At 45.3% G+C, this 17,235-nt stretch overlaps 1 protein-coding gene across 5 annotated transcripts in view; it reads left to right on the top strand.

Annotated features, from left to right (window-relative positions):
• The window catches only part of LOXL2 (lysyl oxidase like 2), a 59,987-nt gene that overhangs the window by 6,110 nt on the left and 36,642 nt on the right, over nucleotides 1-17,235 (top strand). For 3 of the 5 annotated variants that reach the window (XM_054224979.1, XM_054224977.1, XM_054224978.1), the window contains exons 2-3: nucleotides 11,025-11,464; nucleotides 13,922-14,097. In XM_054224979.1, the coding sequence (XP_054080954.1) occupies nucleotides 11,104-11,464; nucleotides 13,922-14,097 (537 nt within the window). In that variant the 5' untranslated portion in view covers nucleotides 11,025-11,103. Of the gene's footprint in view, nucleotides 1-1,063; nucleotides 1,168-9,711; nucleotides 9,801-11,024; nucleotides 11,465-13,921; nucleotides 14,098-17,235 lie in introns of those variants that run through there. The other 2 variants (XM_054224976.1, XM_054224975.1) reach the window with 2 other exon arrangements.

The following is a 17,235-nucleotide window of genomic DNA, read 5'->3' as shown; positions in this document are numbered from 1 at the left end:
GAAAATAAATTTGCATTCCTTGGGAAATGCTGACGCTTCAGAATGCGTTGCTGTCTAAAATTGGGTCAGAAGACAAAATTTCAAGGTCGTCTTTGTAACAGAGATTTGAAAGCCACTGTTTTCTTGTTATTTTCACAGTTACAGAAAATAGAATTGAATTGTTACGATGCGTTAAAAGCCTAGATGGAGAAAAAAGAAAAAAGAGAAAGGTTTTAAAAACATCCCCCCTGCTCTAGTTGAAAAGATTGCAGAAGTTTACAGTTGCCTCAGAATAATGTCTAATTGATTTAGTGAGTTCTTGTTGATAGAAGAACTGTTTCAACTAGCTCAGACCAGCGTTACTGTTTCACTGCTCGCTGTTCACACCACAGATGCTCTCGGTTTTCCGACACAGCAGAGGTTGGGATTTTTGATTGATCTGGGCTTTTTTTTTTTTTTTTTTTAATGAAGAATTGCTTTTAGTACCTGGTTAGTCCTCGGGACATCAAGGAGTACGGAGTAACTCTTGCTGCAGATCTAGATAGTTTTTAAATGTGTGCCTTGGGTTGAGCTGCTGTAGTTTCGAGCTTTAAGGGTATTGAGCAGCTGGAAAAGCAGTTGCTGGATGCTGAAGGGTTAAGGTGGGTGATACCTGAATAGCTGGGGAGATGGTGTGCTGCAGACTCCCCAAGCTATAGAAAGAGGTGGAAGGTTGAAGACGCTGCGTCCTTTGTATCCGGAGAGTGCTTGCTTAGCACTGTGAGGCTCTGAATCAAACTGCTGTGATCACGCTGTATTATTTAACACTGGTAGCGATACGATTCTCAATACTTGTTCCCTAGGAATGTCCTGAGAAAGCATTCACATTCCTAATTCCCCCTCCTTCCCTGCAACTCTGGCTGGATTTTTCCCCCCCCCATTTCTTTTCTCTTTGCAGTCCTTCTGCTCAGATTACAAGCCCATGATATCACCCGCTATGAGCCGAGGCTGAAGGGGCTGGGTCTTGGGAGGGGTTTGCTTGCCTAAGTCTAGTGAAATTTGCCAGGAAGCAGCAGCTCCTTGCAGCATATTTCTCTGGCTGCAGGATATTTTCCAGCGCAGAGGGGATCGCTCAGCCCAGAAGAAAGAACTTCATGAAGCACAACAAGACAGAGGTCGCCCCCAGCACAGCCTACCACTAACTCCAAGGTAAACGCAGTCTTGCCGAGACTGCGAGCCAGCACAGTGGCTTTATTGCTAGAGATGAAGGGGCTGATCGATTAGTTTAAACTTTTTTAACCCTCTCTTGTTTTGGGGCTGAAAGTTTGATTTCACTTCTTCCCTTTTCTCTCTTTGAACCTATTTCCTTTCTCTCCCACCAGTTTGTTATGAAGTACGATGTTTAGACATAACGGGCTGGGGGAAGAAGGTAGAGATTTCTTCTAATTCCTGTCCCCTGAGACTCGATTTGGCAGTGACACAGATATTCAGTGTCACTTTGCAAATATGTTGTGACCGAGTTAAAGACTTTCTCCCCTTCCTTGCTCACAGGCAGGCAGAGATGAAATAAAAAAAGACATGTTGCAAACTGTTTACAAGTTCAGGCAATGCATATTCTGTAATATGATTAAAATTTGCTTGATTTAGACCAGAAAGCTACAGTACATGCCATCAACGTTGTGTAAAGGATACCAGCTAAACTTCAGAAGCAGTTTAAATTCTCTTCTCTGAATAGCTGTGCTCTTCCAGAGGAAAAGGCTTCGGTGCAGATGTTTCCCATTGGCAGAAGGTGCAAAAAAAAAAAAAAAAAAAGTTATTTGTCCCTGGTTAAGAAACTTTTCTGCTGTCATTGCTTGGGATTCACAGCCCCTTGCAACTTTCTTCAGGCAGTTTTATCGTGCAGCAATCACAGTGGTTTTGAGGATGACTCCAGGATATACAGAGGTACCCACCTGTGAAAAGTTGCAGCACAGAAACACGGGATGTTTCTCTCTGGAATGAACTTAGCCCAGGTGGAGTTCTGATGCCTCGGCATGCACGCAAATAACTCTGCCGCCGTTTAGATTAATTTCTGTTGTTTAATTCAAACAGATGTTAGTGGGGGGAGGGGGAATAAATCTAAAGACCAAGATAGTTTAGAAGACTGTAGAGAAAGATCCCAGTTTAGTTCCCTGGGAGCATAGTAGGGAAACTATTTAGCATCTCTATAATCAGCTCATAAAGATGACATTGCAGTGCTTTCAAATTTGTATATGTCTGAAAAGAATTGCTTTAGGGTTCCTACTTGCCAGTTTCATTTCGTCTGTATTGAACCACCCACAGTGGTGGAATTCCCTTGGTTGGAAGCTAGAGAGCAGTTAGAAAACATAAAATGAAATATTAGCATGAGCTAATAGCGAAGCATATAGGGAGAAACCACATCTTCAGCGTAGTGTGCTGGGTGCTTCTTGCTGCAGGAATTAATTTCACGTCACCTTAGTTCTAAGCGCAGATGATGTTGGAAAGCACCCCCAAAAATGGGTTACAATGTGAAGTTTAATACTTTGGTCAGGTGTGAGGAGGCTCAAGACTGTCTGCTCTCCCGTCAGATCCAGCGTGGTGTTTGGCCAGTGCTGGGGCAGGAGTGTACAGAGGAAGCCTTTAGAAAAACCTTCAAGAAAGTTTTATCAGCCTGGAAAAGCCACCAAGATTGAAGGGGGTGTTGATGACGTAGTAGAGGACGATGCCTTTGTCTTCAGCAGGGTGATTTAATAGAGAAGCCGCGTGTTTTGCTGAAAGTGCTATCCTTTTGCAAGTTAAGCAGGGACCCCAAAATGCATGCCCAGTAATGTTCACAGGATTTTTTTTCAATAGTTTTACTCCCAAGTTCATCGTATTTACTTTGCTGTACTAACTCCCCTTCTGTTTTTTCTGTTTCTTATTTTTATGTTTATTTTAGCCTTTTATTCTTTCTCCTCCTGAACCGTTTCATAACATTCTTGGTGCTGTTTAAAAACACAGTGATGCCCTTTCTTAGAGATCACAGCTCCAGTGGATGGAATGATTTAGCAGAGGAACCAGTCGGTTGGTTTGCAGAGCACTTTGTGAGATGCTCTGGGAGCACGTGCGTGTGTGTGCAGATAGGTGTTTACTAGGAATGTCTGCAAATACACCCGCTGCGGAGGAGAAGTCCCGCTCCTAATCTGTAGTAATGCTGATGAAAGTTTGTTATTTCAAGGGATATTTCATCGGAATAACAACATGCCGTTCTGAAGTCAACCTGTCCTGCGTCCGCACTGCTGATGGGTTTGGCTGTGTTAATTAAGACAGCGTTATACAGAGGTACAAGGGGGACCTCCTTCTTGGAGGATATCTAGTATTTGCCAATGCTCTTCAAACTTAGTGTGTGCACATATGTCTTCTGGTTCTGTGAGTGTGCGTGTCAGCTCTGGTACCTTTTTTGTAGGTTCTTTATTCATGAACTAATTGTGTATGTTTCATGAAAAAAGAAGCTGAATCCTATAGCTCTTGTTGCTGCTGCTTGTTTTACTAAGTACAAACAGATTGCTTGGCCATCATAATCGCATCCACTAGCTGCGAATTAAAGAATTTATACTGCTAAGTTCAAAAAATCACTTTTTCTGTTTAATTGTCTTGGAAGTGTATTTGGGAATACGTTCTGTTTCCTATTAAGATCACAGCACAAGGTCTGTGGAACAGCCAGCTGGGGCTGGCCAGGAGCCTGAGGGTTGTCATGATTCACATCTCTATTCGTCTTCATTCTCCAACAGCAGGAAAAGGAAAGAGATAAGGAAAATAAAGAACTTCCCAAAAGGAAGCATATTTGAATTGCAACTGTGACATGGAGAGAAGATGCTGCATGTGTCCATCTCATCCCCAGGCAAGCTTTTTTTTTTGCCTTCTAAGAATGCATCAAGGGGCTAAAACTGAAGGCAAATGTGAATTGCTTCAGTTGAAGAAGCAGATCTGAGAAGAGGCCACAGCCTGGATTTGGGAGCTGAGCCTGTTCATGAAATGTGCTGACCACAGATCTGGGTGTTTTGCGTCCATGCAACTTCGGAAAGCAGCATACTTCTAAACATTTGGATCTCATAGACCTAATCAAATAATGATGCTTTCATTAGCAACTTCCACAGACACTGATTTTTCTGCTGTTAGACTTGTAGCTGTCTTAAAAGACAACACAAGCAAAGTGCCTTTTCTTTTCTACTCTCCTAACTAGCGTGTTTGCCCATCAGAGCTTCTCTTCTCTTGTCTAGCTTCAATAGCAAGTGATGGCAAGCAACATAAATTCCTGGGCTATATACATCTCTTTTTGCTGTCTGTTCAAAGTGCAGTCTGTTGTAGTTTATCCTGCTCAGCTGGTAAACACCCCAAACTGTTCCAGGTAGCACATACTTCAGTAAGCTTTTTAGGAGGGGAAAAAAAAAAAAGTGGGCATGTATATAGGTAGGTTTGAATGTGAAGCAGAGGCCAGAAGGTTCTTTAGTAGTTATTAAATAATGTTGTTTCTCTCCTCAGTGAGATCTTGTGGCTGGTAAAGTCGTGGCAAGTCTATGGCTTTGGCTTTTGTGAGCTCCAGCTGCTGCAATAGAGTATACTGGGACTTTGCTCTCTCTTTCCCTGCAGCACCCCAACAGACTGGAAGCAGCAAATTGCATTTGGTACCTTCCCCTGATGTAAACAGCTCTTGAATTTGCTACTGGTTGCCCTTGGCCAGTTTGCAATAATGTGAAATTTGCTTTCTTACGGTAGCTCTCGGCTCCCTGGTAGCAGGTTTCAGTTCCTGAGCAGCGGCAGCTCTCTGAAGTGACTTATGAAAGCCCTATGCTAATCGTGGAGCTCCAGGAGCCCAAGCGAAAGGGATGAGCGAATGGCTTTGGTTCTTTTCTCCTCAACTGGGAAGAGAAATCCAGAGGAAATGTGTTCCTCAGAGTGATCACTAGTGGATTACATTGCCGTCCTTCTGGCTTACCGAGCCTCTGGAATTGTAACGTATCAAAACGTTATCCTGAAGTGATTTCTGCTGTCCTGCTTGTTCTGGGCTCTGCCTTGAATCCTAGACAGCATTTTACTGAAAAAAAACTTTACTTTTTGGTTTAGATGTCCCAGCAGCATTTCGGCTTCCTTCAGTCATTCCACTTCCACCTTCAGCATGGCCTTTGGGTTGCCTTAGCCTGTGCTGCCTCTCCTCAAAGTGACTGTGTACCGACACCAGAAGGTCCTTGCTCGGCCTGTCGGGTGGAGCAGCGTGGCATCTTGGCCCTGAGGAGCCCATCCCAGTCCCAGAACGCTGGACACAACTTGTGTGATCAAGCCCATGCCGTTCTGCTCTTCTCCAGGGCAGGTTCAGTTACGCTGAAGTCAGTCCAAAGGATGGACATCCTTCTGGGGATTTCTGGGGAGAGGGTTAAGAGTGATGTTGGTTTTTCTGATCACTTAACTGTGTCCACTCCTTAACCAGTAGGGTAAGTTCTGGTCTTGCATTGCCTCTCTAGCTAATGGGTCTTTGTAGATTTGGGTTTATTGCCATTGCTTGGTATATCTGGCCCTGCCAGCAACTTTTATGTCTGAGTATTTTCAGTGTGATCAAGAGGGTGCTCATTCATGGTTTACACCGGGGTTATAATCAATGGGGATTTCGTGTAGCCCTAGTGCCCGCAGCAGGGCTGAGTCTCTTGTAATAATGGGAGAATGTATCCGAGCTCTTGCGCAAGTGAAGTGGTAGCATTTCTATTTGCTTTAATAGTACTGGAGAGGGGCCCAGTGTGAATTGTCTTTGCATTGGCTAGAGAAGAGTTTTGGCAGCAGTGGGAAATCCCATTCATCCCGTTCCTGCCCCACGGCCGTGCCTGCTGCGGGATGTGTGAGGGTGCCTGAGGAATGCTCTTTGGGCAATGGGGCATGGAATTGGAAACCCAGGGCGTGTGATTCGGGCGGTACCGTTTCAAGTGGCTGAATACCAAGTGTTTGGTGCTTCTGGCTGAGACCCAGTTGTGCCAGCAGTGGTCAGAGCGCTAATTGTCTCTTCCTCCTGATAGATGCCAAGCCGAACGGAGCGTTGCTGGATCTCCTGTCACAAAGGACTCAAATCAACCACTCCAGGCTTTCCTTTTGTTGTCTGGATGAGGATGGGAGCAGGAAAGCTGGTGCTTCTGGTTTTGTCTGAGCTGATCTATTGTTTGGATGATTTGGTGAAATTAAAAAAGGGATCCTTGCTGGTAGGAGCAAGCTTTTGATGATGAATAGCCTAGTAGTTTCACCTGCTGAATTCTCTGGAGAAGTAAAAGCTCGATATTATTTTGGAATCACTGTTGCACGTTTCCCTGTAGGCTTGTGTCCATCTCTTCCCTTCAAGACTTAAGACTGGTGTGCTGAAAAGGGCTGAGTCAGCGGCTAGCAGGAGCATGCCTTAAAGCCTTAAATTACATGTTAATGCAGTGATGGAGAATCATCTTATGGCTTGAATACAGCATGGGGAGCCAGGAGTCCTGGAGTATTTTCCTGGCTTCAATAGGTTTTTAATCTTCTGTCTTGGATTCCTTTGAATGGGGAGACCAAAATATATACTTGAAGGATTACATCATTATTAATAAGTCTGGAGGCTATTAAAGAGAGGATGTGAGGGGAGGAATGAGCCCTACAATAAAGGGAATAGCCAGCACAACCCAAACGTCTCGCAAATCTAAGCCCAGATTTGTTCTAAGGGAGTTCAGCATGTGCAGCGTTCTTTGAGACTTGGGGAAAAAGTGCATCCAAATCTTGGTCACAGCAGCAGAGGAGTGGGTTTACTTAAATATTTTCCTCCTTAAATTTTGTTATCATGGCTTATAATGATGCCACCGTAAATATACATGTGCAGTTGGCTCCTATCTGATGTTGTCCGTGTTTGGTTCTTTAAATGCTCTTGAGCCGTGCTGAATCGTCAGTGTGCTCATTGAAGAGCAGTGATAGTTTTGATATTGATGCAGTACAACTAATGTCTTGGAGATAAGGAGAGAGATTTCGGGGGAGCCAGGAAAGAATAAACCCAGGACTCGCGTAGCTGTTGTGCTGCGGAGTGAAGGAAGCGGTGTAAAGTTTCCTGCTGGTCACACTGGGCTCCTGAAGTTTCCCCATTGTACCTGGGCTGCTGTTTCTTGTGGAAATACTAAAATATGCCTGTCTTCAAATTCCACAGGATCCTGCTTTTCCTGACGTCGTGACTTGGTCTGAATAGTTTCTCTTAAGCACCTCAATAAACAAGACCTCTGGGTATGGAAGGTTTTATTTCTGGGGCGATGCAAACACTGTGAAAGCTTTGTCTCTCAATGTTTGAGTTTGTAACTATTTTGAAGCGGATGGTAATATGACCTGAAGGAAAAGCGGACTGTGGTTGCTAGTACACACTGCAGTGTTGTCTCCTGAAGCACGCAGGACTGCTGCTGTTCTGATCCGATGGAGAATTCCTCTGGGATTCATTTCTGCAGGTGGAACAGGACTAGAAGGGAGGCTTCTGAATGTTTTTCCAGTACCTTCCCCTGGTACTCCTGATCCTTGCAGGATGCTGACGAAGATGCGATACGATGCTGTTTGACGTGAGCACAAAGTGTGTGTGCCCGGAGTCGTTTCCCTCAGCAAAGGTTTGGGATTCTGTTCATACAGGCTCGTTAAAATTCCTTTTCGCTAGTCAGGCTTCCCTCTGTGGAGCAGGGGGCTCTCAGGCAACCTTATCCCCCCCACCTCGCCTGTTTTTTTTTGGTTTTTTTTTCAGTTCTGTGGTAAATAGCGGTTTTTCTTAGTCTTGTAGAATCATCTAGATTGGAAGAGACCTTTCAGATCGTCTCTAAGCTTTTGGGGAACAAAAGCAAACCCGTCTGCAGTTGCATTTTTGGAGTCTTGGGGCTCCTGGGGTGTCTGACTCAGCAAGGCTTTGCCAAGAGTGAAAATCACTCCTACTGTATTTACTGTAATTTAAATTAGTGTGTCCCTGACTAATCTTGGTATCAATTAAAGTCACCTGGAAGTCTGTTGTGACCCCCCCCCCGCCCCCAGCTGCTCATGGACCATGAGGTCTCCCAGTGCTGTGCCTTTTTGGAAGGCTCTGATCTTGCAGTGGTCTGTCTGCTTTATTAATTAGCACTTCAGGGAGTACCGCTCTCAGCTGGTAGCTATTACATCCTGCCTCTGAATGGTTTCCCCAAATTGTTGTGTCTTTTGGCTGAAGGCCTTCAGTGAAATGACTCAAGAGCTTTGGTTTGAACAGAAAGCAGCCCTGGAAACTGGTGTTGCACAGCTTTTAGCTGTTCCTTGGCCTCTGATCGCGAAAGACCCCCATTAACCCGCGTGCGGAGCTAATCGCTGGTCATTGTTTGCCTTGGCACATGAGGGACGAGTGAAACGTGCTGACCTGCTGCTTACACGCTGTTTGTCCATCCTTTTATCCTGTAAAATATCCTTATTTAGTTTACTATTGAGTTTTCTGGAGTATCATAAAGCAAACCTGTAACTAGAGGGGAATTTGGCATATCGTTAATTAAGCCGACATGCCTTCTAATCCCTTGAGGACTTAGAGGTCCTTCAGGACTTGACTGTAAGGATGCTCACGATGCATTATCTGCCTTTGCCTTCTCAAATATCCTTCGTGTGGCTGCCTGCTACACTGCAAGACCATCCCCATGCCTTAGGAGGTCCCAGCAATATATAAACAGAGCACTGTGTTCTTGTGGGGGTGGGACAACCACGGGAAAGCTGCAATGACTTCTTGAGAAACCCAACTCTATGGCTTTCAGCTGAGTCAGGCCCTGCTACCGCTCATCTTAGTTTTTGGAGAGAGGTTGTTTTGCTCCAACTTAGCTTTTGATTAATATTTGCTGAGGCTTTTAAAATCCAACGCATGCAGTAGCGAGGAACAACAGCCACATAAAAATGAAGTAGATCAAAACAGATGTTTGAAGAAGATTAGAACTGAAAACCAGATTTTTCTGAAGACCACTAGGCTTGCGGTTCTGCTAGGCTTGAAGTTAGACACCACCTTTCGGTAATTTTACTTATAACTAACATATGTTATTCTTCTCTGTTCTGATCTAAGGGGGTTACTCGAATCTTTTTATACTGCTCGTGACAAGTGTTCTGCCCATGTGTTTATCCTCTGGGCTAAAAACCATCTTGTATCCATGAAAAACATTGTAAGAGGTTTGTTTTGAAATCAGCGCTAGTAGGTATTGAAGTCAGGCATGTCTGACTCGTACTAATGTGCCTTGACTCAGGAGCCTTTTATTTGTACAGAGCACACATGTATCCTGCCCCCTCGACTGCATTTACTTTGGGAAATCCCCTTTGTTTGCTGCTGGAGGGGAGCAGCCTTGTGAAAGCAGTTGTGCTTCCTTCCTCTCCTCCCCTCCAACTCTCTCTGACGTGGGGCAGGACTTGATTTTATTCCTCTCTCTCAGCCTCACCTCCTGACCTGCAAAAAGGTGAAAAATACCTTGTTTCCGTAGCACTATTTCGCTGAATGACTGATGAAAACTTACAAATCTCAATCTTGTGAAACTAACGTGAAAGTACTTGGCTCCTGGAAACCAGAGGTTTATTTTCCGTTAATTTTTTGCCGTGTGTTCCTCCCCTCCTTGATTTAGTTAGACCTGTTGTGAAGTCTCCCCTTGCTTTTCCCGTTTCCTTCCCTGATGTTCAATGCTAGACTTCTAACCCGCATGCGTTCCATTTCATTTGTCTATTCCTTAGGCAAATGCCTTTCATCCCCAGGTCTCAAAGCACTTCGGTAGGAAGCTTGTGATCACCAGCCCTGTTTAACACAAGGGGAAACTGAGGCACGGCCACGGAAGTGACCTGTCACGCAACAGGTCAGTGTCAGAGCTGAGGTTTGAACTGATGTCTCTTGAATTTCAGGCTACTCGCCTGGGATTCAATACACCTCCTCGTTAAGCAGCTTGAAAGGCTGGTTAATGTGTTTCGCTGTGACTTCATATGAGTATGTGATCTTCTGGTCGTTTTTTAGGGATAGCAAAGACCTAGCAAAAATACTGGAGGATTTTTAGCTTCTAGACATCTGGTTCTGGAGCCAAGTCTTTCCCCTTCTCCCTCCCTTTTGGTGGTTGCCAGGAAATAATGGAGCTTTAAAGGGCTGGGGAGTTTTTTCCCACTACGCTCTGGCATTGCTTCATTTGGAAACTATTCAACCATCAACCCCCACGTGTGCTCCTTGATTGCGCCATGTGCTGGGTGCCTGAGTGAAGGCTGGGGAGTACGTGAGCGGGAAGAGGGCAGAAAAGGACCAGGATTTAAACTCTGCACAGCATCTGGATGAAATTTCTCTAATAAGTGAAAAAGTTGCCGGTTCACCCCTTAAATGACTAGCTTATTTAAAGCTGTAGCACTTGTATGACAAGTAAGTCCCTATCCAGACTTGGCAACCAAAAACTGGAGACCATTAGCCACTACTCCATCGGACAGATGTGGTTAGCCAAGACTACTTCTGCAAAGTGTCTGCGTACAGCAACAGATGTTGATTCTCTACAGATGAAACCGGTTGTGCAGTGACAGAAATAAGTCTTCTATCATCGTCTTGGAGAAAACAGACTTCAATATAAATAACCTCACTTCTGACCGTATTATAATACATCTCATTACCCTGCTGATTTTCCATGGTTTAAGTGACGGTTTTGGCTTCTTTATTGAAGGAGGTATGGGAGAAAAACGGTTCAATTCTGTCCTGGTAGGATTTGAACCAAGGTTGGCTGTAACTTGCTAGATGTACCGACCTGCTGGATTTACAGAGAAAGAGGAAAATCCACTTCTAGCACTTGTGACCTGTAGAATTTTGCCCTGGCAAAAAATATTTTCCAGCTAAAACTACTTAGCAAGTTGGCTGAAACTCAGAAATGGTTTTCATGGCGGGTGGTGGAGCGTCAGCTTGTTCTTCCACCCCACATGATGGATTTACTTGACTTTGGTTTTTACAGGTGGCATCGTACATAGTCTTCTCCATAGCTTTCTCCCCAGCTGAAGCAAGAGATATAAAGTCCATGTCGTTACCAAGCCTTACTCAAACTTTCCTTTCCTTTCAGGGCAGCCCCACGGTACCTACCTGCACTGACTGGCAGCTGCTAGCAGAGGACTTGGCTCTGAGAACTGTGAGCACTGAAAATGGAGAGATTCCTGGGTTTTACCCATAACCACTGTTTCATCATGCTGTTCTTCATCTCCCTGAGCCCGCTGGGCCTTGCCCAGTATGAACACTGGCCCTACCTCCCCGGTTACCCTGAGCCACCCCCACAAGTCTACCAGCCCCCCCAGAGGCCGGCAAACGTTCCCAAGATCCAGCTGCGGCTCGCAGGACAGAAGAGAAAACACAACGAAGGCAGAGTGGAGGTGTTTTACAGCGGCGAGTGGGGCACGGTGTGCGACGATGACTTCTCCATCCATGCTGCCCACGTGGTCTGCAGGGAGCTGGGCTATGTGGAGGCGGTGTCTTGGCTACCCAGCTCAAAGTATGGAAAAGGAGAAGGTAAGGTAACTCCGGAACAGTGGGATTGTCCTTGCTGCCTCTCCAACCCCCAATAATTATTGACCTGGCGATCAAATTTAAGATGTAGTGATGTTTCCCGCAAATATAACTAAAATAGCTTCCTGGTAAAGCAGTGCTTCTTTAAATCAGGGTCCTGTTCAATTAAACAGTTAAAATAAGAAGTGTTTGCTTGTTTTGACTGAAACAAGTTAAGGAACGATGAGATAAAGAGCTGAAGGACCAGATCATGGTGTGTGACCTCTGGCAGGGGATGCTTGTGAGCAGCTGGTCATGGATAAGGGTAGGAGGCTCTTCAGCAGCCAGTATGGCTCATCAAAAGGCAAGCTGCACCCACAAATGTAATGTAGAGATGGTCCATTTCTCTGTTCATGTTTCTGTTGCCTTGCAGTGAGTCAAATAGGGCCTCTAAACACTCCTTCCTTCTATTCTTTTTTTCCTCTCAACTGTTTAGGCTCTAAACAGACTGCCTATGCGATGCTGCACAAATCTTTCTTTTCCCTTGTTAGCCGCTCTAGAAACATCATATTCTGCAATGCAGACTAGCCTGGAAAACCCCAAAGGAGTGTTCACACTTCGTGTCCGATAGAGGACTAGATTTACAATAATCCTCTTGGACACTCTTAGGCTGTTCCTGGTGGGGAAAAGCTATTTGCTCTCACCCCAAATCGTACATGCTTTCTTGCTCTTTGAGATTGTACGTGATGGACGTGTGGACAAATGCGGATTGCACCTTATTGCACCTCATTCCCAAAGATGTGCTGAACAAAGGCTTTGACAGGTGAATGTTGGTGTGTTATAGCAATGAATTCTTAAAATCGCAATGCTCGAGAGAGAATAGCTCTGTAATAGTAGATAACAGATTTAATTGTCGCATTTTGACGTGCTGTTAGTTAAATGTTGACCTACAGAGAATTTTTTCTGCAAACATCGCAGCCTGGCACACTGCTGATGTAGCCCACAGACAGATTATTTCCACTGCAGCGGGGATAAACGTGCCATGTGCCTGTTACTTAGCACCGCTCGTTAGTGCTCACACCTATAAACTTGCCCGTAAAAGAGCAAGCCGGCCTTAACAGCGACTTGACTGAAACGCTAAACCTTGAATGTTGTCCCAAGCTGTGGATTTTGGCTCTTGGGGCAGAGTAGGAGATTTCCGAGCGAGAAAGGGGCCATGACATTTGAAAACAAACCAAAACCTGATTGCTACGGGATTAAACGGGAGCCTTCTCTGCACGCCAGAAGTAAATCCTGGGGCGGAGAAGCTCGTGCAGGGGGGATCGTGCCTTCCTCAAACCGCAGAGCCAGGCTTCGCGGGAGCTCTTTCTGCTCTCCTGTTTGGGGAGCACCGTGAAGGCCGGCAGCTCCGGCCTCTGCTGATTAACCAAGGGATCCTGTTAGGGCTGCTGGGACAGCCAAGGGAAACAGCTATGGAATCTCCTAGTGGCTCTGAAGGTCAGACGGTCCTTTCCGTCCAACGGACGTGTTATTCTTCAGACAAGCAAAGCGTTTGGGATCCTAAAATATGGAAATTGCTTGTTGGCCCTTGCTCCCTGCAGTTTAGGGGGTAAATCTCAGGGGAGCAGCGTGTGCCCAGCACGTTTGCAAAGGGAAAACGAGCACTTTGAAAAGACGAATCTCAGAGACGCTGTTGGGTCTTTTGCTCTCAGCTGCTCCTGGGAAAACATGACCTAAAACTTGGAGGTGACGCTTACTGATTTTTGCCTGCTCATCTTAGAATTGAGTTCTGAAGGGCTGATTTTTTTTAAAATGTAATACATATATATGCATGTACACGTGCATGCTGTCATCCTGTTTTTTGCTGGAGGGAAAATGATAATTACAGTCTGGAAACTGGATCTGGCAATTTGTTTTCAAAGAGCACCCAAATAACAGAAGGTTCCAATCAATAGTGGTTTGTTAAAGCTTTTGCAAAAATCTGCTTTTAAAAGGTTAGGGCATTTAATCAAAACTTTGAGCTGTCTCCTATAAGACATTTAATGAGGGTTTGATAAATGAGAAACGATGTAAAGAGAAGCCTTAGAACACGGATGGGATGAACTGGTGAGTGTGATTAGAGGGCAGGGTCTAATCAGCCAAATCGAGGGGACCCGGTGACACTGTGTGCTCTGAAGTGGCTGTCATCAGAGGAGGTCAGTTATCACCGTCAGCAGCAGAGATCTGCGTCAGGCTGGGGGTATTTTTTATTACCGTGCAGATAAGGGGAAGGGAAAGCTGTGGGGCAGAGCCGCTTCCAGTTAGTTAGTACTCGAGGTGGATCACTGATGTTCCTTAGCTGTTTTATTCAAGCTTATTTTAAACGTAATCTCTTCCCCTGACACAGTAAGAGCACAGCAGCCTTGCTCGCGTTTCTGTCAGTTAGCGCAGTCCAGGTTTATCCTCTTTGTGAGTCTCAGTTCTATTTTCTTTCCCCTTCAGGGAAAATTTGGATGGACAATGTCCACTGTAATGGCAAGGAGACCACCCTGGCAGCATGCACTTCAAATGGCTGGGGAGTAACTGACTGCAAACACACGGAAGACGTGGGCGTGGTCTGCAGTGAAAAGAGAATCCCTGGCTTCAAGTTTGACAACTCCTTGCTTAACCAAATAGAGGTAAACTTCCTTCAAATTACAAGCTGCTGATCAAGAGCCTTCTGCGCGCAGGGCTGTCTGCTGCTGCACGTTGTAGGTTATCCCAGCTGCACGCTGTGGTTAAAGCAAACTCTCGACGGTGCTTCTAGATTCAGATTTGTATTTCAGCTGTTCAGAGCATTATATGTATGTGTAATAAGAACTTGGAAGGCTTTTTTTTATAGCATAAGGATATGTAAGGGGAAAATATATTACTCCTGTTCCGCAATCACTTTTCAGAATTGAAAACTGGTTTATTATATTTCTAAGAATGAATGTAGAGAGACAGGCTACGTACTGTACTCAGAGACCTTACACCTGGGTGTCTTTGTTGGCTTGTAGCGCTAAATTACTGAGTTTTCTTTCCCCTGTCCCCTCCCTTTCGGTACTGGGAACGATCCGGACGTCTCTGGTATAAGAGCGGGGCTCAGCAGGTAGGCTTGGGTTTGGAGGTCAATAGGGCTTACAGCCACAGCTTGAAATGGGGTGGATTTATAAGGAAAGATAGAAAGAGATTTTTGCACAGTTTGGCTAAGCAATGACGAAGTAACCATGATAACCATATGGAAATATTTGTGGGAATGGGGGATTAGTACTGGAAGTGATGAAAGGGATTGAAGGGAGGAGGATGTGGGTTGGTCACTGGGGAGAAGGTCCTGGGTTGTGACTGGGTTAGTTTGCCAGGCTGAGGTTGAGACTCTTGGGGAGATGACAGAGGCAAAATGCTCGAATCGTCTTCCAGTGAGCTCAACAAAGAAGAAAAAAAAAAAAAAAAGTGGGTTCTTTCCTTCAGCTTTTCAGGTTGGAAAGTATTTTTGGTGACTCAGCTAACATCTCCCTGGTTTCGGACGCTCTGGTGTTTCAGTATGCGAATTCAGTGGTGTTGCCCTTGGTCAAAATTTATCGAAAGAGCCTAGCCGGTAACCACAGTCAAATCTTATTTTAAGCAGACAGGGAATCCAGGCTGTGTCATACCACAGTGCGGTTTCCATGGCTGAGTCTTGGCTTTGTTCATGGTCTGAAACAATGGATACAGCCGCCTTTATCACTTTAAAGCAAAATTATTCTAGCAGTTCCTTCATAGCTGCTGATTTAGAAAGGGTCTCCCAGCTTATTCTTCCATCAGAGGTTAATGCAATGTAATGCACTTGACAAGGGGAGATAATATGCTCAGTGAAACCTTTCGTTGCCCTGCTGAGGCTTTAGGAAGAACACTTTATGGGTGAGCAGGCAGCAGTCAGCGCTTCCCTGGAAGGCTCCTGTGCAGGTATAGGGTACAAGAGCTAAAATTCTCTTCCTTGCCTTGACCTTGCTTCACTTGGCTAAGGAGGGAAAGGAAGCTTTCCGGAGGGATCCCAAGCTGCCTCCATCAATGGCACTGTTGTTGCTCGGGGAATGAGGCGAGATCATGGAACATCGGCGATGGCTTTGGCAGATGCACCCTTCCCCAAAGCCACAGTGAATCCTCAAAACAGAGGCCTGGAAGAAAAGATGCTTTAGTCTAGACGGAGGTCACTTCTCTCCGAGATGCTTCGGATATTAATCATAAAAGCTTTGGAGGGCTCTGCTTTTCCATTAGCTAAGCACTGGAGTTTGACTAATGAGTTGAACACATTGGGTAGTTGAGGGCTAGCTTGTGCTGGTGCTGTGTGGGTGCTTAATCTTCACATGTGATCAGTAAAATGAATCATGACATTGAAGCAGTTCATGTAGCAGAAGCCTGACTCACTGACAGGACCACTCAGCGGAAATAGGTGTAAGAGAAGTCATATTCCCCGTGTCCTGGCAGCTCTTGGGAGCTATGTATGGATGAAGGCATCTGCTGACATGACAAGTAACAGCATTCACAGGGGCACTGATGGCTAACGACACCGAACTGGTGGGGGGAAAAAACGTAAAATAGAAGAATATCTTTATTTTTAAGTGCCTGCACTAAACTGTCAGCCTGGCTGTCCCTGTGACTTTGTCCTGGCGGTAGAAAAGTGTGTTGTATTTTCTGGGCAGTGGCTGCTGTCACCCCCAGCTCCACGTGTCCGTGTGTGTGTGCTTCTCCCCTCCCTGTTGCTGCTTGCATTTTATGAACAACTTAGTACCATATTGTTGCTTCTGCTCCACAAAGCCAGGCTGATTTTTCTTATATCCCTATAAGATCCCTGGCAGGTGAAGGGTTCTTTTTCTGCTGGCTTCATTGCAGGAGGATTAAGGCTAAAGGTGATGTGCTGTAAATTTTTAAAATGCCATGGTGGAAGGGCTTTTCAGTCACAGCTAGCTGTCAAATGTTTAAACTCTTTTCCCCTCTCTCAGTTTTCCTCCCCGTCTTAATCTTTGCTTTATCTCATTAGCAGCTGGCCTGACATAGTTTGAGTCAAAGATGATGAGCAGGGTTACTCATAGGGTCATAAACTCCAAAACAGGGAGGTCAAAAGGCTTGTGTGAATGCAAGTTGAAAGTCTTTGCCCTCTCTAACATGCCTGGGAATTGTGCATATCATACCTCACATTCACCAGAGGAAACATCATCATTTTTAAGCTGCTGGGTTCTTTAGTCTGTAAGGCCACAGCTCGCCCAAGTGATGTTTTCTCTTTGGAATGAGATCAGGGGTTGAAGGGGCTGGAATTTTCTGCTGAGCAGCAATGCTGTGGTCAGGTCTCTCCACCAGTCCCACTGGCTTCAGCTATTGCACTGATGGAGCTAAACCAGGGCAAATTTCCTGCTGAGATTTCCAGTGGAAGATATTTCAGTTTGCCCCTTAAGCTGCTTTCAAAACCAGGCTTTACTCAAAAATAGGCCTGGTTTAAGACGATGCTCAGAGCTTATGTATTCAGTTGTGCCTTCCAGTGTTGCTTTCCCACACTAGTTAGTAACAACTATAATGATTCCCAAATGGATCTGGCTGTGTGCGCACTGATGTGTTTACAGCCAGCAGATTAACAGGACCAAGCGCTGACGTTGGTGTATGTTCATGTGATGGGGTAGGAGCAGCAGTTTTATTCTGCTTTCAGGGGAAATAATGTGCTTTGTGCAGCCTGGTTAAACCCATCACCAAGCGTGTGCCGTCGCATTTAGAGTTTCCTTGCTGTAATAGGGAGTTCTGTGTGTTCCTGCTGCCAGGGACAGAGC

The sequence above is a fragment of the Rissa tridactyla genome, chromosome 20 (assembly GCF_028500815.1).
Source record: "Rissa tridactyla isolate bRisTri1 chromosome 20, bRisTri1.patW.cur.20221130, whole genome shotgun sequence".
NCBI lineage: Eukaryota > Metazoa > Chordata > Aves > Charadriiformes > Laridae > Rissa > Rissa tridactyla.
This window is presented reverse-complemented; position numbering and strand designations above follow the sequence as displayed.